The sequence below is a fragment of the Acipenser ruthenus genome, chromosome 24, assembly GCF_902713425.1.
Source record: "Acipenser ruthenus chromosome 24, fAciRut3.2 maternal haplotype, whole genome shotgun sequence".
In the NCBI taxonomy this organism is placed as follows: domain Eukaryota; kingdom Metazoa; phylum Chordata; class Actinopteri; order Acipenseriformes; family Acipenseridae; genus Acipenser; species Acipenser ruthenus.
This window is the reverse complement of record NC_081212.1, coordinates 2,126,500-2,151,478: the sequence shown is the minus strand read 5'-3', so window position 1 is coordinate 2,151,478 and position 24,979 is coordinate 2,126,500. Positions and strand designations below refer to the sequence as shown.

The 24,979-nt window shown below is 45.7% G+C and overlaps 3 protein-coding genes across 4 annotated transcripts; 2 read left to right on the top strand and 1 right to left on the bottom strand.

The window, feature by feature from the left end:
- Positions 1–113: 113 nt before the first annotated feature.
- LOC117430627 (Na(+)/citrate cotransporter-like) lies at positions 114–14,491 on the top strand. 2 transcript variants are annotated; one of them, XM_058997926.1, is made up of 13 exons: positions 114–360; positions 2,898–3,002; positions 7,967–8,095; positions 8,494–8,630; positions 9,370–9,557; positions 9,768–9,937; positions 10,228–10,352; positions 10,842–11,054; positions 11,394–11,500; positions 11,841–11,959; positions 12,491–12,652; positions 13,312–13,449; positions 13,541–14,491. In XM_058997926.1, the coding sequence occupies exons 2-13, from the start codon at positions 2,901–2,903 to the stop codon at positions 13,664–13,666; spliced, it is 1,716 nt and encodes a 571-aa protein (XP_058853909.1). In that variant the 5' UTR covers positions 114–360; positions 2,898–2,900; the 3' UTR covers positions 13,667–14,491. The 2 variants fall into 2 exon arrangements, with proteins under 2 accessions (XP_058853909.1, XP_058853910.1); XM_058997927.1 differs by lacking the exon at positions 114–360 and adding an exon at positions 2,459–2,529.
- A 3,698-nt stretch (positions 14,492–18,189) lies between these two features.
- Positions 18,190–21,627, top strand: LOC117430624 (mediator of RNA polymerase II transcription subunit 31). The gene is made up of 4 exons (XM_034050873.3): positions 18,190–18,455; positions 18,757–18,831; positions 20,259–20,355; positions 20,811–21,627. The coding sequence occupies exons 1-4, from the start codon at positions 18,434–18,436 to the stop codon at positions 21,001–21,003; spliced, it is 387 nt and encodes a 128-aa protein (XP_033906764.1). The 5' UTR covers positions 18,190–18,433; the 3' UTR covers positions 21,004–21,627.
- Positions 21,628–22,178: 551 nt separating this feature from the next.
- LOC117429393 (thioredoxin domain-containing protein 17-like) lies at positions 22,179–24,922 on the bottom strand. The gene is made up of 4 exons (XM_058997929.1): positions 24,390–24,922; positions 23,617–23,698; positions 23,179–23,254; positions 22,179–22,788 (listed from the first exon to the last, which is right to left on the bottom strand). The coding sequence occupies exons 1-4, from the start codon at positions 24,535–24,537 to the stop codon at positions 22,720–22,722; spliced, it is 375 nt and encodes a 124-aa protein (XP_058853912.1). The 5' UTR covers positions 24,538–24,922; the 3' UTR covers positions 22,179–22,719.
- Positions 24,923–24,979: the final 57 nt, after the last annotated feature.

Sequence of the window (24,979 nt, the reverse complement as noted above, 5' to 3'; positions counted from 1 at the left end):
GCACAGCCTGCCGCATGGGATTTAGCTCTGCTTACAGGGAGTCCTGTAAGGGTATAAAAAGCCGGTCTTCGTTGCCATGGGCGACACGTATGTATGCCGGCTGCTGTTCGCTCCCCTTCAATAGTGGCCGGCGACGGTGTGTATTATACTCTGGCTGCTTGGCAGCCTCTGAGAGAGCCCCATTGTTTTGGGAAGGGGTGACTGTGAATGCCCCCCTCTCGCACCCTCCTCCCATCACAGTCCTATCCAGAATCTTCCCCCGTCCCCCACTCTGTTCAGTCAGTGAAGTTAAACCGCAGGGTTTATTCGTGGTCCCAGAATCAGCGGCGTCTACAGGGCTGATCTGCAACATCGGAGAAGGTAATATGCAGCTGTTTTTAGTGTTGGGCTATGCCTAAACTTAGAACATAATGCATAATCTCTGTTGTAATTAAGCGCTTTGACAGATTCATTTGAAGGGTGAAGGGTGCTGACATACCGATGTTCTCTTGCGGAGCTTAATGATGTGTGTAGCGTTGCAGGTTTAGGACAAGTGTACAGTGAGAATGATGCATCACACTGCAGGGTGAGGGTCTTGTTCGTCCAAGAAGAATTGATGTTGATTATGATGAATGAAGCGTGGGATTATCTCTGTCTACTTTATACAGTGTGTACTAAACTAACGAATATTTATTATAGCAGAGAGAGAGAGACAGAGAGAGAGAGAGAGAGAGAGCAAGTCGTGTACGTAAATGAACAAAATAAGAAAATTAAATCTTAAATGTACATTTTAAGCATCACCCCCCCCCCCCCCCCCGAAGCGTGTTCACTGTGCGTGAACGCGAGGGCTCGTGTTTCCTGTTAATTAGAATGGGGGGGGGGGGGGGGGTCTTCAGGTATGCGCGAGTAACAGGGCTGCATTGTTCCGCTTTACCTCTCAAAGCACGAAGAAGCATATCGATTTCCAATCAGATTAAACTCGCGCAATACCAGTCAGCCTGTCTGCGTGAGAGTGCATTACGTCATGCAATTGGATTACGTCATTGCAAACTGCTTGCTCATGGACACCCTTGAACGTACGTTTGTACCAAGGTGTATATCTGTAATAATAATAATAATAATAATAATAATAATACCAACACTGACGATGTCGTAGTTTTTGCAAACATTGCACTAAAGCAAACAGTTTTTTTTTTTGTTTTTTGGGGGGTTATTGCAATTATATCATTAAGTGCGTCAAAATAAATACTTTAGAATCGGCTGGGTTCTAAAACACGCCACGCATCAAACCTGTGGAGTTTCGTCCTCGGTCCCGCCTCCCGAGGTAATAAAATAGTCGCACGGAGACTTCAGTCTCTTTACGTTTCAGTTCATGTGCGTAAACAAGGTAAGTATAAACTAAATTTATCCAGCTGTGCGACTGACTCTTAAGAGCTCTCTGTGTCGAGTTCGTCCGCAGTTCCCTTGTAATTGTATTGCTGGAATCAGAAACTCTGCATCTGAAGTCAGAGCTAAATAATAATAATAATAATAATAATAATAATAATAATAATAATAATAATAATAATAACAACAATAATAATAATAATAATAACGCTACTCAAATTTCGTTTAAAAATAAAAAAACAAACAAACAAACAAACAAAACACAACAATCAAAACGCTTTCCTCCGCCTCCATCGCCTGGGATCGCAGTCTGCTTTCCTTGCAGCTTGCTGCATTCGTGTTCTGTCTGCTTTGCTGCTGTTTTGAAAAGTAAATTTAAGAGACGGGAGAACGTGATCCCCCAGCGAGACCCACTCCGCTGCGCGCCGCTGTTGACTCGAACTAAGACTCTGGAAGACCTCGGCACGCCCACTCGCTGTGCGCGGCCAAGTGCCCTTACTGGATGTGAATTACTATTATTTTCCTGTCGAGTGTCTGTGTGTACTACTGCCCTGCAGTTTAAAAAAACAACGCGTTCTTCCCTGGTCCTGCTGTTGAGCAGACCCTACGCACATTCAAAACACACCCATAAAAGCGATGTGTAGGTCCAATATTAATAATAATAATTATATATATAAAAAAAGTCTCTCTCTTTCTCTCTCGCTTCTGTCTGTTGGCTGTGCCACGCAGCTGCACCGGTTCTGTGCTGCATGCGATCAGACGCTATCTGAGGTGCTCCACTCCACTGTAAGCTTCGCGCTGCACTGGTCGTGTGACTGCACTGCAGCTGTCTGCAGGCTACGCTCCACACCGTTGTGTAAGCTACGCGCTGTTCCAGGCTGTGTGACTGCAAGCAGCCCAAACAGAGACACACAGCTCTCAGTGTCTTGGTGCTTTAGCCCTCGCTGCTTGGTGCTTCGGCCCCAGTGCCTAGGCTTTGATGCCCGCGGTACCCTAGGGTCCTCGGTGCTTCAAGGACTATACGCCTCGGCACTTCGCCGCCTCGAGGCTTTTTATTTCAACTCGGCTCTCAATTACTTAACTAAGCCCTTACCTGAACTCATAATTAGCTTAATTAGACTTTTTTTGATTGTTCTCAACTCGTAAACAGCTGCAGGGTTCAAGGTGTGTTGTAACATGTTATAGTTACATTGAAATCTGTAACTCTTTAAGATTCAGGAGGTGTTTAGCATGGTGCAATGTTTAATTGCTCAATGGTGCATGCGGTTAAAACCAGCCTTGCGATGCAGCGAGAGAGGGGCGATGCGCTTGACATCACCGGGGTATGATGCAACGTCAAACAGTTCATATTGAAGTGTGGTTTTGTGGAAAGGCTTTCTTTGGGAATGTGTCATCTCCTTAGCCCTCCTCTCTCTGCGTCCTCCCTCGCTTGTTCACTCTTTCAGTCTCTGGCCCGGAGCACAGTTCTCTGTTACTCACAGCCTATCTCTCTCTCTCCCCTCTCTCTCTCTCTCTGTCTCTCACCACACCAGAAGATGGCACCCTTCCTGAAAAGACTTTGGAAGCTGAAGAATGCTTTTGTGATTGTTCTCACTCCGCTTCTGCTATTGCCTCTGCCGTTGCTCATCCAAACCAAGGTATTTGATCATCGTTGCAATTATTTGCAAGGATTTTAAAATGATATTATAAAAAAAAAGTGTTTCCATGCAATTTTGCTCTACAGTAATGTTTCATAAAGTGTTTGTTTTTGGTAGTTGCACGCTGTTGCAGTTTCTCTAGCGTTCATAGCTTAATTACGCACTGATTTGATGATGTAATTATCCAGTTTTAAAACTTCAGGGGTCTGTTTGCTGGAGAGCAATTCCTTGCATTAGAAATATTGAACGTTGCATGCTTATAATGACAGTGCCCCATATGCACTTTTTGTAAAGTTTTGGAATGTATTTTATCCCCATGCAATGTCCTGAGGTTTGACGCATGCATCTTTTCCAATTTACATCACTCCTAATATTATTACAGCATGATTACTTTAATACTTATTTGGATCATGATTTTTTTTTTTAAATTGTTTTATTTAAAACGAAATTCACCAGACATCATGCCTAAAGCATAACCCAGATGTGTGCATTGCTGTCGTGGAGCCAGCCAATAAATACCTATAGAAACATTCATTTCTTGACAGTATTTTCTTGCTGTGTGTTTTATTTCACTGCTGACTTTAACTGTATCCACGTTGGACGCTGCAGAAATGAATTCCTGGGTGCAACAGAAGGTTGAAACAGGTGGTTATCTGCCATGTAAGACTGTTACTTCATAGAATTTTAACAGAGTAAGGGTTCTGCTCGACGCCCAAATGGAGCCATATGGTTCTATATCGGAACATCCAGAATCCACCTCTTCCAAAATGCCAATAAACTAAATAGATTTTCAATTAAGTGGCCCGTGATGTATTTTTTGATCATTTATTTTTTTTAAGGTGTTTGTAAGCGTTTTAATTCTTATCATTCCCATCCTTTTAATGACGTATTAAGAATGAAATGCATACAATTAGAAAAATGTTGTAGTTATTTTTTGCTTCCTAAATGCAGCCTATGGTGTGGACCAAGGAAGCAACATCTCCATTGTGGCTCCAGCACAGAGTTAGCATCCTGCTGTAGAAAGTGGACCTGGTGGAGCCAACATGGCAGACAGTTTCCCCAACCTTCTGTGCTAAATAAATGAACTGCAGCTCTCCCTAACCTCCTGCTCCTGCACCTTACCCTTCTGTGTTAATCTGTCACCTGCCCTGGGTGTGTTTTTCAGCGGTGAGGTTGTAACTGGATAACAGAATGCCCTTTCCTCTCACCTTTTAATCTTTAACAGCTTCAGGATGTCCATACTAGCCCAAGTGCCAGATACTGTGGGTTTACAGCTGCTGCAATAAATATCATCTAAAAAGCATTGGGAGAGTGAGACCCTAATCATAACTAAAAATGACATTGTGGTCTTCTTGTCTTCATGCCAAACAGGTCACAGCAGTGGCACCATTGTAAACCTGGAGTCATTTTCATTGCACAGAGCTGGTCCTGATGTAACCAGTCAGTCAACCAATCAATCAATCAATCAATCAATCAATCAGTATTTATTTTATATAGCGCCTTTCATAGTGGACCACCATCACAAAGCACTTTACAAGATAGTGAGGAACAATGCATGATACATTACATACAGCAGTAAAAAAAACAATGCAAATACATTAAATACAAAGGCTAGGGTGTGAATTCTAAACGTGGATGCGTGTGTCAAGCAGAACTAAGCGAATAAGATTGAGTGGAAAACCTGAAATAGCAATTTAGACAACAGCTAATAATAGAGATCAGGCTTTATGGAACATTATGTCTGGGATAACATTAGAATGCAAAAATATGACCAATGGCAGCCTCATGCTGAACCACTCTACCTGCCCTTGAGCTGCTAATGCTACCAACACTGGTAGTGAAAGAATTCCCATTTCTGGGAATCCTGAGAGCAGGGATTAAGCTCGTGCGCCGATACTTGTGAGTCACTGTGTGCGGTTAAGATGAAACGTCACAACAAACTCAAAGAGCGAGGTGAAACGCTGGGAACATCCAAGCAGTACAAGGGAGACTTTGGAGCACCATAGTAAGCAATGCAGCACCTAGAGTGAGACGAAGGTCAGTGCACGGGTCACTGCGATTCCCAATCTCACACGCAGTGTAGTTAACCTGCAACTCAAAACACCCGCCGCAGAGTGAAAATACTGATATAGGGGCCGCAGTGCACTGAGATAACAACTCAGCCCTGCCAGGGGTACAGATGTGTGTTTCCTGTTAGACAGTGCCAACCTGGGGGGCTTTTTATTGGCTACCTTTTATTTACCTGGCTGTAAGATAACCTTGTGTCCTAGGAGAATGTATAGAGAGAGAGAGAGCCATTGATTACTGCAAAGAAACACTAAGCCATGAAACTCAAAAACTGACATACAGAATGATTGAATTAGAAGCAGTAAAATCAGGGAGACCGTGTCTGTTCATGATACTGGAGATACAGGTCTGCAATGCAGGGCACTTGGTGAAGCAGTCACTGAGTGTAGGAGATACAGCGGTAATGAGTCTCTTTGGCACGGAGCAAGAGGTTTGTGTTAACCTGTTAATTACACCCCTGTCATTCCTTCCACAGTCACAGCCGGCCTCAGACGAGCTCAGACTACAGTCTAATTCCCATAATGATGTTGACACAATGTTGATAATGCATGTGGGTGTGTGGGTGTGTGCGTGTGTGGTTTTTTTCCACATGATAATTGCATTTTCACCTGGTACCTCAAATGCTGTAATCAGCGCCCTGTTTTAATCAGGCTGTGGTCGCCTGATCTGTGAAGTAGGCTGGTTATTGGTTGGGTTTGAGCCTGTCAGGGGAATACCCCTGATTACGTTAGTGTGTCTGTGTCTCTATCTGTTTGTATGTGTGAGTGTGTGCTCGGGGCCTCATTGAGATGAACTGAGGCTTTTCATTTAAATCCTCAGAGGTGTGCCAGGGGATTGAAGCAAGCCACTTCCAGGTTTCATAGAGTTTCTACAGATTCCAGAGTGTGTGTTCATGCGAGGGCTTCAGTGCAGACCCTAAAGACACACATTGAGTACAGTTTGCAAAACATGCAAGAGTGCTTTGCTAAAAAAACAAAAGCAAAGTAGTTCTACCCAGGCGTGTGACTGTGTCTGACTCTTCAATCTGGCATGGGAAATAATGTATTTATTCAGGCCGGTTTACACACTCCACCTCACTGGCACAACCCTTAACTCATTCAGCATCCACTTGTATCCAAGGAGAATCAGGATCCAACAGGATACTCATCAATAATATATATATATATATATATATATATATATATATATATATATATATATATATATATATACAATGAAATGAAAATGACAGCAGGTGTGTCTGACCTCGCTGTGCTGTGTCCAGCTGCATGCATGCGGGTGTGTCTGACCCCGCTGTGCTGTGTCCAGCTGCATGCATGCGGGTGTGTCTGACCCCGCTGTGCTGTGTCCAGCTGCATGCATGCGGGTGTGTCTGACCCCGCTGTGCTGTGTCCAGCTGCATGCATGCGGGTGTGTCTGACCCCGCTGTGCTGTGTCCAGCTGCATGCATGCGGGTGTGTCTGACCTCGCTGTGCTGTGTCCAGCTGCATGCATGTGGGTGTGTCTGACCTCGCTGTGCTGTGTCCAGCTGCATGCATGCGGGTGTGTCTGACCCCGCTGTGATGTGTCCAGCTGCATGCATAGTATCAGATTTTTTTATATAAAGCAAGGGGCTGCTAGGACCTCATTTTTGCTGTTCAACCTATAATTTTGGTAATTGTAAACACGAGGCATTTAGAAATTAAGAACCCCAATAAAAATACTTTTTTTTTTTTTTTTTTTTAATTTGAAATTCTATTTATTCTGGATTTAAATATTAGAAATGGAGAGTAAGTGCTATCAAGCCTGGACTGAAATAGTCAACTTCAAAACTATATAAAAAAAATAACAACACCTCAAGAAAGGTTTTAACATAGTTATTTTTTTATTTTTTTTATTTACATGTTAAAGCTCAAAACCTCTTTGCACAAACACAGTAATGTGGCGTGTCAGACTGTGCGTACTGCTGGTGTTTCTTCGTGCCTACGCGAGTGATACACCGTGTTTCACAGAGAAGTCTGTCCCGCAGTATTCACAGTAGACGTTAGATTGAAACACCATTCTGTGGTAAATCCCACTCGGTATTTCTGACAAGCCAACCTCGATCTTTTTGATTGAGGAGAGTCACGTTTTTTGGTTTGATTTGTGATTCCTATTTTACAACTATAAACAAAAATGTTCGCTTTACATAACCTTTGGGTTTCTACAGGACCGCAAACACCAACTGCAGGTTTTACATGCCTTAAAAAAATAACGTTTGAAGTTGAAAGACTCTTTGTTTGCGTCTGTTGTTTGGGCTGTGGTACAGTTTGCAGTTATTTTGCGTTTCGGTTTGTTTGTTCACATATATTATACTGAAAATAATTACAGCAAGCGATCGGAATCTCGTTTCTCTGTTTTTCGAGAACTGGATGATTTCATTTCGTAGTAAGCACGGTATTCACGATGTGCTATTTGTCCTCACAAACACTGCTTTCTCAGCAATGCCGAGATAATTCTTTTGATTTGGATCAAAGACCCGACAGTCATTGAAAAATGCAGCTGCAGGCTGACGAAATCGGACAGTAAAATTGTACCTGCATGCATGTTTAAATCAATTGACTTTCTGAAGGACCACTAAACCGGCTCAGAGCTTTTAGTATGTCCGTTAAAATGCCACAATAATCTGTCAGTGAAATACTCTATTATTTAAGAACCATTCATCCGTTTTAAACAGGAAAACAGACACATGGTACTGAAATAATATTTCACAAACGCCCAGGGACTATCCATCATGTATTTATTTAATAAAAATCGTAGTATTATACGTCTTCGCCGTAGCAGAACCTCCAAAACAGCAGCTGCTACGGCCAAATCGTGTCAGTTGGCATGCGTGATGTGGGTGCGTGTGTGTGAGCCCGGTGTGTCTCTCCCCGCAGGAGGCTCGCTGTGGCTATGTGATCGCTCTCATGGCAGTGTACTGGTGTACCGAAGCAATGCCCCTGGCTGTCACTGCCCTCCTGCCAGCTGTGCTCTTTCCCATGCTGGGGGTCCTGGAGTCGGGAAAGGTACAGAGCACATGCATAATGATATCATATCATATCTGTATTTTTTATATAACGCCTTTCATAGTAGATACATGTGCCTAGGTTTGTTTTTGAGCAGAAATGATAGACAGACTCAATACCATGAAGTCTGCATGTTTAAATAATAAAAAGGAATAGATTGATACATCATCAAACACACTTTCCCTGGACAAAGCCATGTGAAACACACCAGAACATTGAGAAGTTGGCTCTTATATGGTATCCCTAAGAACCCTCATCAGTCTCTAGAATTACTTACTGAAGTTGAGAAGTAATTGCTACACAGCTAACTCAGTGTTTGAATGATTGATAATGACCTGCATTGCCTCAGTGACGCCAGTGGCCGCTCAGCCCCTGTCTGCTCCCTCCCACCCTCCCAGGTGTGTATGCAGTACCTGAAGGACACCAACATGCTGTTTCTGGGCGGGCTGATGGTGGCCGTGGCTGTGGAGCACTGGAATCTGCACAAGCGCATTGCTCTGAGAGTGCTGCTCGTTGTGGGGGTCAGACCAGCGCTGTGAGACACCTTAAACACCGCTTCATTATCATTCACACTGAGCCATTCACACGTTTAGCTCTTTCATGCATGACATTTCTTTCCATTGCTTTGCAGGGGGTGGAAAAAATGGCATCCTGCATTTGTATCTTCCATATGGCCCCATATAAAGACTAGAAGAGTTTTTTTTTTTTTGGATTCGTCCCCATATGATGCATGAAAGGGTTAAATGTTTTTCAAGTGTTAGAATGTTGTCCTCCTTGTCAAAGATATGCATGCCAAATATAGGGGTCAGCTGTAGTGCTTATGCAATAGAATGTGGGTTATTACAGATTACCAAGCCAAGCTGCTAAACTGCCAAGCTGCCAAGATGCTGAATCACTGGGATCCTTCAGGACCCTTCACAGTTTTGAGATCAGTCCTCTCTGAAGACATGGGAATGGGGTATGACAGGTAGTGCTGCATGGACCGATCATTTCATTAGATCAAGCTCTCCACAGGTGAGGATCATTAGTGCTGATCAGACTAATTTACCAGTCCAAGTGAAGAAACAGCTGCTTGGGTGGCTCGGTGTTCTCCACAGAAAAGCAGCAATCAACACAAGTCCCAGCAGCTCTCTTCGCTCGTTTTACTTGGAATGGTAAATTAGCCCGATCGACCCCAGCGACCTTCACCTGATTTCCGTGGAGAGCTCAGTCCGAATAATCAGACAGCCGGTTCGTGCCGCTAGTGACAGGACTGCGTGTGTGTCTCGCGACAGGCTGATGCTGGGGTTCATGGTGACCACGGCCTTCCTGTCCATGTGGATCAGCAACACGGCCACCACTGCCATGATGGTGCCCATCGTCCATGCCGTGCTGGAGCAGCTGGACTCCAGCGAGGCCGAGGCCAGGGAGCTCGCACCCGAGTCCGGGGACAACACCAGCATCAAGCTCATGGATGTCCAGGGTGGGTCTGTAAATACGGTTTTAGGACACAGTCTGTGTAGTGCTTGGGGACTGTTGTGCTGCTGTTGCTGGCAGTGCTGTGATCTGGTCAATCTGTTCAGGGTTCTGCTAACAAGAGGAATACCCTGATGTTACAGGAATTCTAATGGTATATTTTATTCTATAAAACTTTTCTCATTCCCAAACTTTTCTTTTGTTCTTCACTCCCCAGTGGTAGAGAACGGGGGTGCGGTAACAGAGTCAGGTGACCATGACAACGCTGCGGCGCGGAAGAACATGTGTAAAGGGATGACGCTGTGCGTGTGCTACGCGGCCAGCATCGGAGGCACGGCCACGCTGACGGGCACCGGGCCCAACCTCGTACTGAAGGGCCAGATGAACCTGCAAGTCACCTTCTAGTACCTCAACCCAGCTCTGCCTCTCTTACTGTCTTAACGTGCCTCCATTCAAACTGCCTGCAGTTTGCAGGAGCCCGTATTGTAAAACAAGTAGTGACCTTCCTCACTGAACATCAATCAATGCAGTGGCACATAGCGTGATTGCTGTAATGATGTACTGATGTGACGGGCAGGTTTCGTAGGGAGAGTGGGGTGGTACAGCTTGTGGGACACCTAGTTATTGTGGTTTATAGTGCCTCTCCGCCTCTCAGCTCTAATCCCTCTTACCTCCACAGGCTGTTCCCTCAGAACGGTGACATCATTAACTTCGCCTCCTGGTTTGGCTTCGCCTTCCCCAACATGATAATCATGCTGACCCTGGCCTGGCTCTGGTTGCAGTTCGTCTTCATTGGATTCAAGTGAGTGTGCTACTGAGGAAGGGGCGCTGCGGCCGCGTCTTAAATCTACCCCTTATGCAGTAATCACTGTAGCTGTCTTTCAACTACAGAAGAAGGTGTTCTGGGACGGGGGCTGCTTTAAGATTATGATTTTGTCAGAGCCCCAGCTCCACTGCTTAAAGTAGCGGGTTGGGGTTTGGATTGGATTATGATAGCTGGGAAGATTGGACAGAAGGTTTGTAGTCAGTGTTTAACAGAGATATCGGGCCTGTGTTGTGCCTCTTTGATCCTTAGGACTCCAGCCCCTCTGGGATAATCCTAGGAGACAGGGCGGTTCTCCTAAAGAGAATTTCTAGGTGTTTCGGGTCCACAAAAAAAGCTTCCCCGAAAAACCACAACCACATTGCGATTTATCCTGCTCCCAAAATTGCTGTGGTCGAAGAGGGAGGTTTCATATGTGGTCATGTTTTTTTGTTTTTCGAGCTTTCTTTGAAATCTTTTTTTGTTCAGCTTCAAGAAGACGTGGGGCTGTGGCACGATGAAGTCGGAGAAGGAGCTTGCTGCCTACAACATGATCAAAGAGGATTACCGATGCCTGGGACCGGTGTCCTTCGCAGAAATGAACGTCCTGGGTCTCTTCGTTCTGCTCATCCTGCTGTGGTTCAGCCGAGACCCCGGCTTCATGCCTGGCTGGGCCTCGCTCCTCTTCAACACAGACTCAGAGTAGGCACTGCCCTTCCTGTTTACAGCGCAGTGCATTCTGGTACTTGTAGTCCTGCATCTCCTAAAGGAAACAGACAGGCGAAAGGTACCTGAACGCATTGGAGTAAACCTGGAGCCATATGGTCGCCCTTCTGGTATAGATTTGACCTTAATGCTGTGTCTACCTGTGTCACTGTACAAGCATTCCTCTGTGTACAGGGGCACCCTAGTAAGACATCACCTTGTAAAAATACAGCAAGCTAATTTGCTAAGTGTACATAAAAAAAACGAGACTGGAGTTTGCCTTTGTATCCCAGTATATATTATCCTAGTTTGACTCGCGTGTGTTTGCCTCTGCAGGTATGTGACAGACGCCACAATGGCAGTCTTCGTCGCAGTCCTCCTCTTCATCGTCCCCTCAAAGAAACCACAACTCTGCTTCTGGAGAGACGAGAGCAACGAGACGGGTATCACATCAGATCATTACTATTCCCAGAATCAGACAGGCATGAGGGGCTGAAATCCAGTTCAGGATAGCGGGCAGTAAAGGGTTGGGTCTGGGAGGCTTGTGATGGGGTGTAGATGTGTTACACACTCGATACTTCTTCCATTCTCTCTCATTCCACAGTAGTGAATAGTCTAGAGGGGAGGGGGCGAGGGGGCTGATTTAAGGTTATTGTTTTTTTTTCAGAGCCCCTGTTTCACTGCTACAAGCTACAGAGCTGGGGTTATGATAATTCTGATAGTGGAGGTGTGGTAGACAGATTGCAGTCTGTGTTTAACAGAGATACGGGTCGCGTCTCTCAGATCCCCAGAGCTCCAGCCCCATGGCCCCTCTGCTCAGCTGGGAGGTGGTTCATAAGAAGATGCCGTGGAACATTGTGCTGCTATTGGGAGGAGGGTTCGCACTGGCCAAGGGGAGCGAGGTGAGAGACTGGAATTACACAGACTCCGCACACACAGCGTTCTGTAGCATGCAGCACAAGGGAGGCTCCCAAGCTCATTTGTTTTCTGTTAATTCATGTCACGGATTGCATCACAAGCACCTAGAGTGTTTTCCATTTCAAAGAGTCAGTTGAAGTTTGCAACACAGCAGCTGGTGTCTTTGGTATTTTAAATATAGACAAAGAGAAGATGTGATACCTTTTATTGGACTAAAACTAAACAGTAATTAAAATAATTAAAAAGAAGCTTTCAAGACCTCAGCGGTCTCTTCTTCAGGTGAAACGTCTCTGTATTAAAAACATAAAAACATGCTTAAATAAAAACTTGTAAATAAAGCCTTAATTAACCCTGGTCTTTGTTCAATTATTTTTACATTATCCACCTAAAACCATCTCGGCTGTGGAGGAATGCAGAAGCGTTTCTGCTGTGAAAATACACAATAGCATGTTAGAGCAGGATTGCTAACGCATGGCTCTCTGTTAACCCTCTCCTCACTGGTTTCCCCTGTCCAGGTGTCCGGCCTCTCCAGGTGGCTGGGCGGTCAGATGACCCCTCTCCATACCGTCCCTCCCTGGGCGATCACTATCATCCTGTGCCTACTCATCTCCACCTTCACAGAGTGCACCAGCAACGTGGCCACTGCCACCCTCTTCCTGCCCGTCCTTGCCTCCATGGTAAGAACCACGTGGCAGCACCCTTGAGTCAATGCTAGGCGACTAACCTGAAATGAGTTAGAGCAGATTTGAGTGGCACTATTTCCTTTGCCATCCTTTCAGTCGGGCAGGGGAGCAGTCTGCCTGGCAAACTGGTCTCCTGGCAGAGCTGCCTAATTGGCGCACAGAGAATGCAATCTCCTGACTGTCCTGAAATGTGTTGCTTATGTAACCCTGGCACACTGTGAACCAACAAGACAGACAGGCTCGACCCCGAGGCTATCTGTCTGCACGATTAGAAGGGAGCCCTTGTTGGTGTTTATCAGAGTTCAAAGACTTCCTACAGCCTCAATCCAGAATCTTGAAACGCACTCAGAGAATCTGAACTGCCTGAATGAATCCCAGGCGAGCGGGACGCTCCATTTTAAAAGGCTTGTATTTAAACTGCGCGTGGAGCCTGTAACTCCGAGCGACCATGACGTGAAGACTGGAGGCGCGGTCTGTTTGCAGGTGGATCATTTTGTCCTGAAGGTTATCTGCACACAATCCAGAGCCTTCCCTGGTAATCGATTGCAATCTCACTCCCGTCACCCGCACTGCAGATCTTTTAACTGTGTAATAATTATCTGTGAATGGTTGCTCCTGGTTAATGGTGTGTGTGTGTGTTGCTGTTGTTTCAGTCCCAGGCCATCGGTATTAACCCTCTCTATGTGATGGTGCCCTGCACACTCAGCGCCTCCTTCGCCTTTATGCTGCCTGTGGCCACGCCCCCCAACGCCATCGTCTTCTCATACGGGTACCTGCAGGTGTCTGACATGGTGAGCACACTCTTTTCCTTTGCAGTCACGTCTTCTGCGTCTCTTTTTGGCGTGTGTGTGTGTGTGATTGTTGTCCTCTCACTCTGATCAGGTGAAGGCTGGATTGGTGATGAACATCATCGGGATCCTCTGCATCACGCTGTCCTTCAACACCTGGGGACGCTTCATGTTTGACCTGAACACCTTTCCACAATGGGCCAACACCACGGGGGTCTGAAGCACCAATCGAGAAGTGACTGGGGACCCGGGAGGAGAGATCAAGAGAGGAGCCTCCCCCCCTGGATATCTTGTTGTTGGGGGGCTGGTTTTGTACTCTTTTATGCACATTACATATTATTATGTGTTTATTTAGCAGATGTCTTTATCCAAGGCGACTCACAGAGACTAGGATGTGTGAACTATGCATCAGCTGCTGAATCGCTTACACCACTCAGGGTCACACAGGGCTTGTAACCTCCTGGTTACAAGCCCTTTTCTTTAACCATTGGACCACACAGCCTCCTACAGTTGCTTGCATTATATTTCAATGATATGTTTATAAAATTGCTATTCACATTTGTATATAAGTATGTTTAAAACCAGAGTGGCCTAACTTTCTGTTTCAGAATCATATTGCAGACTGATAGTCATGTCAACAGACCCTCAACTCAACCATACTGTGCACAGCCAGTCAGATCTTTAGAATGTGTTTCATCTTGATTTTTAATACAGAGTAACGTGACACTAATTCTATTCAACAGTTACTGAAATGTACATTCCACCATGCAAGTTCACCTAAATGAATCCTTTGACATGTGCCTTGATTCTAACATAGTAAGGATCCTACTTTCCTCCAAACCAGCTGGAAAAAAAACCTTTAGGACAGAAAGTGTGAATTCTGTAAAGTGATCAGAATAGCACTCAATGATTACCATGAACCAGCCCTCTCTATCTATACGGTTAACAGAACACATTATATTGGAATATGTAGTGCATTCATAATAATAATAATAATAATAATAATAATAATAATAATAATAATAATAATAATAGCAAGGGGTGGTTTTATGCTGTACTATATGTAATCTGTTTTTAATTCAAAGAAAAACGAATATATGTAAATAAATGTTTTGTTTATATTATTTTGTAATTCAAAACTGGATGACTATGACTATTATTATACCAATGCTTGCATCTATAATTTAAAAAAAAAAATCTCAATCATAGATTCTAAGTTGAAAAATAAAATAAACGATTTGAATTGCCTACGCTGAAACGCGTGTCTACGGATACCACCCTGGAGCTACTGCACTGCTACAGATGACTGGCTGTGTGTGTGTTTGTACCATTGTGATATCATTTAAAAATACAAATATGAACGCGCTGCTCTCCAGCGTAAGAAATACAGTATTTGAGCCCTACCGCGGATCCTTACTTTAATAAATATAGCGGTAACAGCAATAGAGTAAGCAGGACTGGGTGAGGCATGTATTTGTGTTTTAACCCCCATTGATGCACAGAACAAACGATCATTTGAAAACCAAAAAGCAAGCGTGTTTCTCTGGAGACTGAGGGAGTGGGAGGTCATGGAGGAGCAATACTGGACAGACCAGGCTGGGTTTGCAAAGCCTTTGTTAACACCTTAACACAGACCTCCACCGCTGAGCCTTTTACCATCGCTCGCAGGGTCTCGAGAAACAAGTCCAGGATATGCTGAATCTCAATTCTACAATGCGCTGGATTCGAATGCTGCTGCGTGACAGCGTGCTGCTTAAATACAGCGTTGCACGACTGGGTGATCAAAAAGGTCCAGTTTGTCACGAAGCTACCGTTATAAAAACGTGAGCTGTAATGTCGCATTTTTCTGTTCCCATGCTTTCACTGTGCGTTTCCCATGCTGTACCGTTCCTCTGTGTGCTTTACAATGCTCGCCTCTGATTGCGCTGTGCTTTATTACACTTTGCAGAGCTTTGGGAAACTTTTAACAGGTTGACGATAGGAAGGCAAACACGTTTGGAAAAGCTTTCAAACATGTACAGAACGCTGAATAAAACTCCTTATAGAAACTCAGCCTAGAGGAGTGCAGCCATGCACAGTGCCTGGCTCTGACCCAGTCTGCACTGGGATTACAGCAATTAAAAAAAACTGAAATGTTTAACAGGGGTTGAGCCTGCAATCAGACAAGCCCCAGCAGCACTGAGAACTGCAATCCGCTCCAGACAGTCATAATTACAGAGTGCAATCTCCGAATGTCCACATTTCTAAATACCCCGTCATTAACTCCTTATAACAAGTACATGGCGCAGTGAATCCTCAATCATATACTATATATACACCGAATGGGCTGCTCTTTCTCTGCATCAAGCGTAACAAGACACGTTAACCCACTGGGATCTGTCTGCGTGGGATCTGTGCACTAGCCCCTTGGTATACTGTCTGCGTGGGATCTGTGCACTAGCCCCTTGGTATACTGTCTGCGTGGGATCTGTACACTAGCCCCTTGGTATACTGTCTGCGTGGGATCTGTGCACTAGCCCCTTGGTATACTGTCTGCGTGGGATCTGTGCACTAGCCCCTTGGTATACTGTCTGTGTGGGATCTGTACACTAGCCCCTTGGTATACTGTCTGTGTGGGATCTGTACACTAGCCCCTTGGTATACTGTCTGTGTGGGATCTGTACACTAGCCCCTTGGTATACTGTCTGCGTGGGATCTGTGCACTAGCCCCTTGGTATACTGTCTGCGTGGGATCTGTACACTAGCCCCTTGGTATACTGTCTGCGTGGGATCTGTGCACTAGCCCCTTGGTATACTGTCTGCGTGGGATCTGTGCACTAGCCCCTTGGTATACTGTCTGCGTGGGATCTGTGCACTAGCCCCTTGGTATACTGTCTGCGTGGGATCTGTGCACTAGCCCCTTGGTATACTGTCTGCTTGGGATCTGTGCACTAGCCCCTTGGTATACTGTCTGCTTGGGATCTGTACACTAGCCCCTTGGTATACTGTCTGCTTGGGATCTGTGCACTAGCCCCTTGGTATACTGTCTGCTCGGGATCTGTGCACTAGCCCCTTGGTATACTGTCTGCTTGGGATCTGTGCACTAGCCCCTTGGTATACTGTCTGCGTGGGATCTGTGCACTAGCCCCTTGGTATACTGTCTGCGTGGGATCTGTGCACTAGCCCCTTGGTATACTGTCTGCGTGGGATCTGTGCACTAGCCCCTTGGTATACTGTCTGCGTGGGATCTGTGCACTAGCCCCTTGGTATACTGTCTGCGTGGGATCTGTGCACTAGCCCCTTGGTATACTGTCTGCTTGGGATCTGTGCACTAGCCCCTTGGTATACTGTCTGCGTGGGATCTGTGCACTAGCCCCTTGGTATACTGTCTGCTTGGGATCTGTGCACTAGCCCCTTGGTATACTGTCTGCTTGGGATCTGTGCACTAGCCCCTTGGTATACTGTCTGCGTGGGATCTGTGCACTAGCCCCTTGGTATACTGTCTGCTTGGGATCTGTACACTAGCCCCTTGGTATACTGTCTGCTTGGGATCTGTGCACTAGCCCCTTGCTATACTGTCTGCTTGGGATCTGTGCACTAGCCCCTTGGTATACTGTCTGCGTGGGATCTGTGCACTAGCCCCTTGGTATACTGTCTGCTTGGGATCTGTACACTAGCCCCTTGGTATACTGTCTGCTTGGGATCTGTGCACTAGCCCCTTGGTATACTGTCTGCTTGGGATCTGTGCACTAGCCCCTTGGTATACTGTCTGCGTGGGATCTGTGCACTAGCCCCTTGGTATACTGTCTGCTTGGGATCTGTGCACTAGCCCCTTGGTATACTGTCTGCGTGGGATCTGTGCACTAGCCCCTTGGTATACTGTCTGCGTGGGATCTGTGCACTAGCCCCTTGGTATACTGTCTGCTTGGGATCTGTACACTAGCCCCTTGGTATACTGTCTGCGTGGGATCTGTGCACTAGCCCCTTGGTATACTGTCTGCTTGGGATCTGTGCACTAGCCCCTTGGTATACTGTTACTTGAATGGAAATGGAAATGTTAACCCTTATAAGACCTGTCTACGGGACAGCCCACTGCAGACGTGGGCAGCAGTGTGGCGTAGTGGTTAGGGCTCTGGAGTGGGGGACACTGCTGTTGTACCCTTGAGCAAGGTACTTTACCTAGATTGCTCCAGTAAAAACCCAACTGTATAAATGGGTAATTGTATGTAAAAATAATGTGATATCTGTATAATGTGATATCTTGTAACAATTGTAAGTCGCCCTGGATAAGGGCGTCTGCTAAGAAATAAATAATAATAATAATAAAGACGTAGTTCAAGGACAGATAGTGTCCGCTCAAAAGTGCGGAGCAGTTAACGGTTTAACTAGTTACTCGTATATCTCTTTGCGTTAAATATTGCTGGATGGCTTGGTTAGAGAGATCAGTGACCCACCAGCACACAGGGTTCTGTGTATGCAGAGGATGACGCCCTCTTGTGGTCAAGAGTAACATAGCATCCCTGCTGAGTACAGAAACAGAAACTTCCGTGAACCAAGTGTTATTATTATTATTATTATTATTATTATTATTATTATTATTATTATTATTATTATTATTATTTTGCAGATTAATTTGTAACATTGATAGTTTAATTTTACTTTTTGGAAAAAAAATGCCCCAAACTGCATCTCAGCCAAACCTATTTAATATACCCGAATATAACATACCTGGGACTCTTAAACTTAGCAATTACACGAGAAGAACGTGTTCGCCGTCAGTGGGCGGCGTCAAATACGTTTTACGTGAACGTGTACGTCTCTCGTCAACTTCCGGTGAAGATGGCCGAGTTGTGATTGTAGAAAGAGACTCCGCTGGAATTTGATTTTTTTTTTCGTTTAAATTGTTTCAGTGACACTTTCTTAAGGTTTGCTGTCGGGTGTTTGTTTCGTTGTAGTTTTGAATTATTTCTGTGGATTGAAATAATCGCACGATACACAACCCGCTGTCATGGCGAGTGCAATGGAATCAGGTAACTAAGGAAGTGGAAAAGATAAGAAACGTTTATTTAACTCAGTTAGTGGAGTTGTAGCTCAGTCGCACAGTAAATTCAGTAAATTGATTTGGTTCAAACGCTACATACTGTGGCTGTAGTGGATTGTTGGAACAGTTAATCTGTGAACTATCGCCCATTCACCGTAATCAAAAGTACACCGGGCCACATCCTCAAATGTTTCAAAAGCGTGTTTTATTTCTGTTTGTTGCTGTGCGTTTTTATCTCAGAATGACTTTGTGAGCCGCTTGTTATAGCATTCTTTCTCCTTCCCTTGAAGAGGAGCAGGCGCGGATTCGGTTCCAGCTCGAGTTGGAGTTTGTACAGTGCCTGGCTAACCCCAATTACCTCAACTGTGAGTACACTGCAGCATCAGCAACGGGCTCCGACACACGGCTCCCTCTGCATAGCACGAGTGTGTGTATAAACCAGCAAGGACTCAGCACATCACACTCCTGTAATGTGTGTGTGTGTGTGTGTGTATAAACCAGAAAGGACTCAGCACATCACACTCCTGTAATATGTGTGTGTATAAACCAGCAAGGACTCGGCACATCACACTCCTGTAATGTGTGTGTGTGTGTATAAACCAGCAAGGACTCGGCACATCACACTCCTGTAATGTGTGTGTGTATAAACCAGCAAGGACTCGGCACATCACACTCCTGTAATGTGTGTGTGTATAAACCAGCAAGGACTCAGCACATCACACTCCTGTAATGTGTTTGTGTGTGTGTATAAACCAGCAAGGACTCAGCACATCACACTCCTGTAATGTGTGTGTGTGTATAAACCAGCAAGGACTCAGCACATCACACTCCTGTAATGTGTGTGTGTGTATAAACCAGCAAGGACTCAGCACATCACACTCGTGTAATGTGTGTGTGTGTGTGTATAAACCAGTAAGGACTCAGCACATCACACTCCTGTAATGTGTTTGTGTGTGTGTGTGTGTGTATAAACCAGCAAGGACTCAGCACATCACACTCCTGTAATGTGTGTGTGTTTGTGTGTGTATAAACCAGCAAGGACTCAGCACATCACACTCCTGTAATGTGTGTGTGTGTGTGTATAAACCAGAAAGGACTCAGCACATCACCCTCCTGTAGTGTGTGTGTATAAACCAGAAAGGACTCAGCACATCACCCTCCTGTAGTGTGTGTGTGTGTGTATGTGTGTATAAACCAGCAAGGACTCAGCACATCACCCTCCTGTAGTGTGTGTGTATGCCATACCAGTTTCACTTATACAGCGACCTTCATTCGCAAACATTCCAGGACGCTTTCCAAAAAATAATGATAAATAAACTGCGTCACAAGGGCTCCAGAATGCTTGCTAGCGAAATCAAAGACCAAATCAGAAAGATGTGTTTGTGAGCTTGGATTTCTAAATACTGAAGGGACTCAGTCACAGGGTCTTTTATGAGACCAGATACTTCAAGTCTTTTCAAATGAATTGCACCTCCACCCTGTAATACACTGACAGTACCATCCCCTGCGTTCTCTCCCGCAGTCCTTAATACACTGACAGTACAATCCCCTGCGTTCTCTCCTGCAGTCCTTAATACACTGACAGTACAATCCCCTGCGTTCTCTCCCGCAGTCCTTAATACACTGACAGTACAATCCCCTGCGTTCTCTCCTGCAGTCCTTAATACACTGACAGTACAATCCCCTGCGTTCTCTCCCGCAGTCCTTAATACACTGACAGTACAATCCCCTGCGTTCTCTCCTGCAGTCCTTAATACACTGACAGTACAATCCCCTGCGTTCTCTCCTGCAGTCCTTGCCCAGAGAGGCTATCTGCAAGAGAAGCCGTTTGTGAACTACCTGAAGTATCTGCTGTACTGGAAGGACCCGGAATATGCCAAGTACCTGAAGTGAGTATTGGGGCGGTTTGCATTGCTCGTTATCCTACAGCAGCATTGTGTACTGAAATTACAATTCTACAGTGATACTGAAAAGTAACATCCACAACTACATACTAGCATGTTTTCTCTGTTTAGTCTATATAATCAGCTACAAATACAGAAACATGCTTTAACAAAACAGGGTCACCGAAAGGGGTTGAAAAGTCGAGAACAACGATCGCTCGGTGCAAAACGCAACACGTGTTGTGGAAGTGCTTAAGCTTAGAAAGGGGTGTAATTGATCAATCAAAAGGCATCATTTACAATTGCAACTGCAGTTACACAGGTGTGGCAAGGTTCAGCTGCAAATATAGTTACATTGCAATTGCAATGAATTCAGAATTGCAATTGTAGGTCCAGGCCTGCCTCGCTTGTGAACTGACCCCTGTCTGTCTCTCTCACTCTCTCTCTCTCTCCTGCCCCAGGTACCCGCAGAGCCTACACATGCTGGAGCTGCTGCAGTACGAGCATTTCCGCAAGGAGCTGGTGAACGGGCAGTGTGCCAAGTTCATCGACGAGCAGCAGCTCCTGCACTGGCAGCACTACTCCCGCAAGCGCATGCGCATGCAGCAGGCCCTGGCGGAGCAGCAGCAACAGAGCAACGCAGCGCCCAAGTGAGCGGGGTGCAGTGCGGCTCCCGTCGGAGCTAAAGGACCTTTTAGGGTGTCATTGTGAGGCGTGGGACACTCCACCCCAGGGGGAGTGACCAGCCTGTGTGGTTTTGATCGAGGGACTGCTGTGATACCAGCGATTCACTTCACCAACTCCGAGATTACATTGACTTGATCTCTGGTCCGCCTTGGGGCTTTGAGCCACAAGCCGAGGAGTTTAGAAAGATTCCAGAATTGGAGAAAATGGATCCGATCCACACAGTCCCTCGGCTCAAGCCACACCCTCGCCACTCCAGGGGTCCTTTCCTCTGGTGGGAACTAGCCTCCGCCGTGGACGATGGAGAGGGTGCCACAGGGCAGCCCAGAAACCTCTTTTCCCCACAGTCCCTTTCAAACTGCAGCCAAACCCTCCGGCTACTGAAGCCTGCTACAGTACCTTCCACACTGCAGACCCAGAACCTGGTTCCTTGTGGAGCGTAGTTTCATGGATCTGCTGCAAACACACCTTTAACGTGGAGCGTGAAGGCGATGGGAACGTTGTGAATGCCTGTTGCAGACAGGACCCCCTCGGAGTGCATCAAGGGGCGTGTTGTTATCCTGTTTGTGTTCTTAGTAAACCACTTTCATTTTATTTTCCCTACATGGGCTGTGTTTTGTGTCTTTGTGATTTCACTAATTATCAGTTTCTGTGGCCACGCTCGTTATTTGGTAACAGAGCTCCTTTAATCATGGTTTCTGAATGCTGTATAATGGAGGGCTGCAAATTGACAGAGAATTTGTTTTAATACAGACACACACACACGGTCCAGCAGACGCACAAGGTCTTTGCACATGTCATGAAAATGACAGGAAACGCTTCAGTGGTTTTCTTAGAAAGCCCCTGTCTATGTTGTAGCTTGCTTGTTTTTCCAGAAGCTGCTATAGATGTGCTGTACCTACAGCCTGCAGTGACTTGCTGGGGTTCATGCAGTTTATTGAGCTCTCGCATCCCCTTCTAACTCTGCACATACAAACTGAACCTTGTGTTTGTCTTGCATTGCTGCCATCTGCTGGTGGAATATTGTAAATATTTTAGCTGCAACCTACTCTAGAGGCAACAGTTTTTTTTCCCCTTATGCTCTCACTTCTAAAGCGCACCTGGATAGAATTACACAGTACAAATTAGAACTGGAATGCAAAATATGGTAGTGTATTACAACTTAGTTTTATTGTTTAATAGCATTTTAATGTATACTGTAAGCCTATACATATATTCATTTCAGCTATCAACCGCAAGTGCTGTTGTGTTTTGTGGAGTCCACCGATACAAAGCAATGACTTTTGAGTCCCAACTCAATGAATACAGTGTCAACACTGCAGACCACTCTTGTGCTCTGTGAGGACCCTGAATACAATACAGCAGACCAGTAAACCATGGATGCCCCTCTACCGTAGAAACCTTTACTTGTGTTTATTTTATACATACGGGAGGGGGAGGGGATTAAAACATGGAAATAAGACTCCCGTCGCACAGCAGTTGGAGCCACTCCGGGTTCTGCGATCTTAACTGCAAACAGCGTTTCGTTCTGGAATTCCAGTAAAGCCTGTACTGTGGTTCAGAATGCTATGCGAGGGGAGTCTTGTTCCCCCTCCCTGTGGCACGGTATCTCTTTAAGGCGAACGGGACGGTGAGATTGATCAGAGAGGGTGGATCGGGGAGACCAGGGGTCCCAGCTGGAGGAATCTAATCCTCGGTGAACATCATGCGCACCAGGTCTTTCTTAAAGCACTCCTCCTCCACCAGCTTCTGGGGCTAAAAATAAAACAAATCAATGCATAAGCAAACAAATAAATACAGCTACCCCCCCCCCCCCCCCCCCGAATCTGAGCTGCAACATGCCATTGCCTGTATTAGAACTATACACAAAGGTGCAGTCACCAATTTCATACACAAGACTTGCAAAATATAAACCCGCTGAGTTCAATGCAGTCACCAGCTGCACAGATTGAACATTCAGCAGCATGAGGCAGCAAGTGATCACAAACGTTATTAGTGCTCTAGTATCACGTGTGCAGTTTAAGACACCCTTGGTGTGAGATTGCATTAATAAACCCTCAAGCCGTCGCTCTTCGGGTTCATGGCATCTCACACATGAAATAACATGACAGCCGGGGGTGCGAGGAACGCCCCCGGAACACTCACCGTGCCGTAGCGAAGCAGCGTGGGCACTCCGCTCAGCTTCAGCGTCTTTTTAAACTCGTTGTTCGGGTCCTTCCAGCTGGAGAGAGGGGAGAGGAAACAGGTACATGCACCTATCTTCAAAACGAGGGACTCTGGAACCTCTCGGAGTGAACATTCTATTCCGACATGCTCATGACATCATCCACAAAAGTATTGAAAAATAACAAGTTTACTGCCCTGCGTTTTCTGTCTGCGCAGCTGAAGGGCTGTTTGTCCAAAACGTTCTGTTTTAATCCCTTAAACCCCATCACTGTCACCATTATGCAGTTGGAAGTTATCATGCAATGGGAATTGTTCTCCATGGCTCAAGAACATGTGCTGCTGCTACAACAGGTTAACATGAAGTTATCACCCCCTCCTCCTCCTCCCCGGGTCGCCCCTCTGGCACCACACACTTACTAGGAGCGTTCCCCGACTTGGCAGTAGATGAAAACAGAGCCGGGTGGCAGGTAACCCAACTCGCCTCGCACTATCGGCTCCGCTGAGAAAGAGAGAGACAGTGAAAGAGATTCTATCAGATTTCTGACTATCAAGGTATTTATTGGTCCCATCTAGATTTTCCATCAGGCTATACTCAAGGGATGGACAAGACAGGACAGGACAGGACAGGCGCCCACCCCCACTTAATCACCAGAGTCCTGTAACAAACCCTCTGGATCGCTTTCACCCAAGCAGAATGCCATCTCCCATCCCATTACAACTGTCACACACACACACACACACACACTCAACACCATGGCGTTTACAAATATAAACATAGGTGTCCATAGGTCAGCCTCACCTCATCCATATAATACGCAGGTTTTAACATAAGTGGAGGGCGTGTGAATTCAATTAATGCCACACACACACACACAACCCTGCCTATCTTACATTGCACATTATGATATATATGTAATACTGCGGAATTTGCATCATCATGTGACGTCGCAGTCGATCTCCGATAGGGTTAAAGACATTTCAGTGCAGAATAACGTGAGGCTGCTGCACTTGTGTGGACTTTGAACATATTCTGAGCGCTTCTTTGTAATGTTTCGGATCATTTTTTAACTGGCATCTACCTGTTATTGTAATCCTTAACTATACTGTTACGATAACTTGCTCTAATTTTGTCTAAGTCTAAAATGCAATCGATCAGATCAGATTACACAAACACGGCTCCTGTCTCTTACCTTTCACGCAGTCAGGACACCAACTGAAGCCTTGCTCGTTTTTACTGCCGGAGAAATAGGCAAACACGTCTTTGCCCTTACGCTGCGATACGGCCTTCATAAACTCATCGTACCCGCGGACTGTAACCTCTTCGTACTGACGCGCCATGTTAGCTGGGGCTACAATATATTACACCCCTCGAGTGTGTGCTTTTTGTTTGAATTTTAAAATAGCCGACACGTATATCTAGATTCAAGCACTCCCTGTTGCAGAGAGAGACTGCTGCTCCAGCTTCTGTGCTGCTGGTGTCCCTTAGCCACTCCGAGTCAGCACAGCACAGTGCAATGCAATGCAGCTTCCTGTCACATCGCCTCTTAAACAGACTGAACCACTTGAAGTCCTCCAGCGCCGTCAAGCGCATTTTTCTATTTGATGCATTTATTTACAGTTGAGTGTTTTAATCATGCCATGTGTTGTAACGCTTAAACACAAACAAATCGCCTGTGTTTAAACGCCACGGCTTTACCGTGGGTACACAGGTATCTCATAGCAACCACAGAACAATTCTATACAGTACACAATTCCAGCACCAGTTTGTAAAGTAAGATTG

Excerpts from the sequence above, each read along its gene's own strand:
- LOC117430627 (XM_058997926.1), top strand. The coding sequence starts at position 2,901 with ATGGCACCCTTCCTGAAAAGACTTTGGAAGCTGAAGAATGCTTTTGTG. Across the intron at positions 3,003-7,966 it reads CGTTGCTCATCCAAACCAAG|GAGGCTCGCTGTGGCTATGT; the intron begins GTATTTGATCAT and ends CTCTCCCCGCAG. Across the intron at positions 11,055-11,393 it reads CTCTTCAACACAGACTCAGA|GTATGTGACAGACGCCACAA; the intron begins GTAGGCACTGCC and ends TTGCCTCTGCAG.
- LOC117430624 (XM_034050873.3), top strand. The coding sequence starts at position 18,434 with ATGGCGAGTGCAATGGAATCAG. Across the intron at positions 18,832-20,258 it reads TAACCCCAATTACCTCAACT|TCCTTGCCCAGAGAGGCTAT; the intron begins GTGAGTACACTG and ends TCTCTCCTGCAG. Across the intron at positions 20,356-20,810 it reads GAATATGCCAAGTACCTGAA|GTACCCGCAGAGCCTACACA; the intron begins GTGAGTATTGGG and ends CTCCTGCCCCAG.
- LOC117429393 (XM_058997929.1), bottom strand. The coding sequence starts at position 24,537 with ATGGCGCGTCAGTACGAAGAGGTTACAGTCCGCGGGTACGATGAGTTT. Across the intron at positions 23,255-23,616 it reads CAAGTCGGGGAACGCTCCTA|CTGGAAGGACCCGAACAACG; the intron begins GTAAGTGTGTGG and ends CCCTCTCTCCAG. Across the intron at positions 22,789-23,178 it reads CGCTGCTTCGCTACGGCACG|CCCCAGAAGCTGGTGGAGGA; the intron begins GTGAGTGTTCCG and ends TTTTATTTTTAG.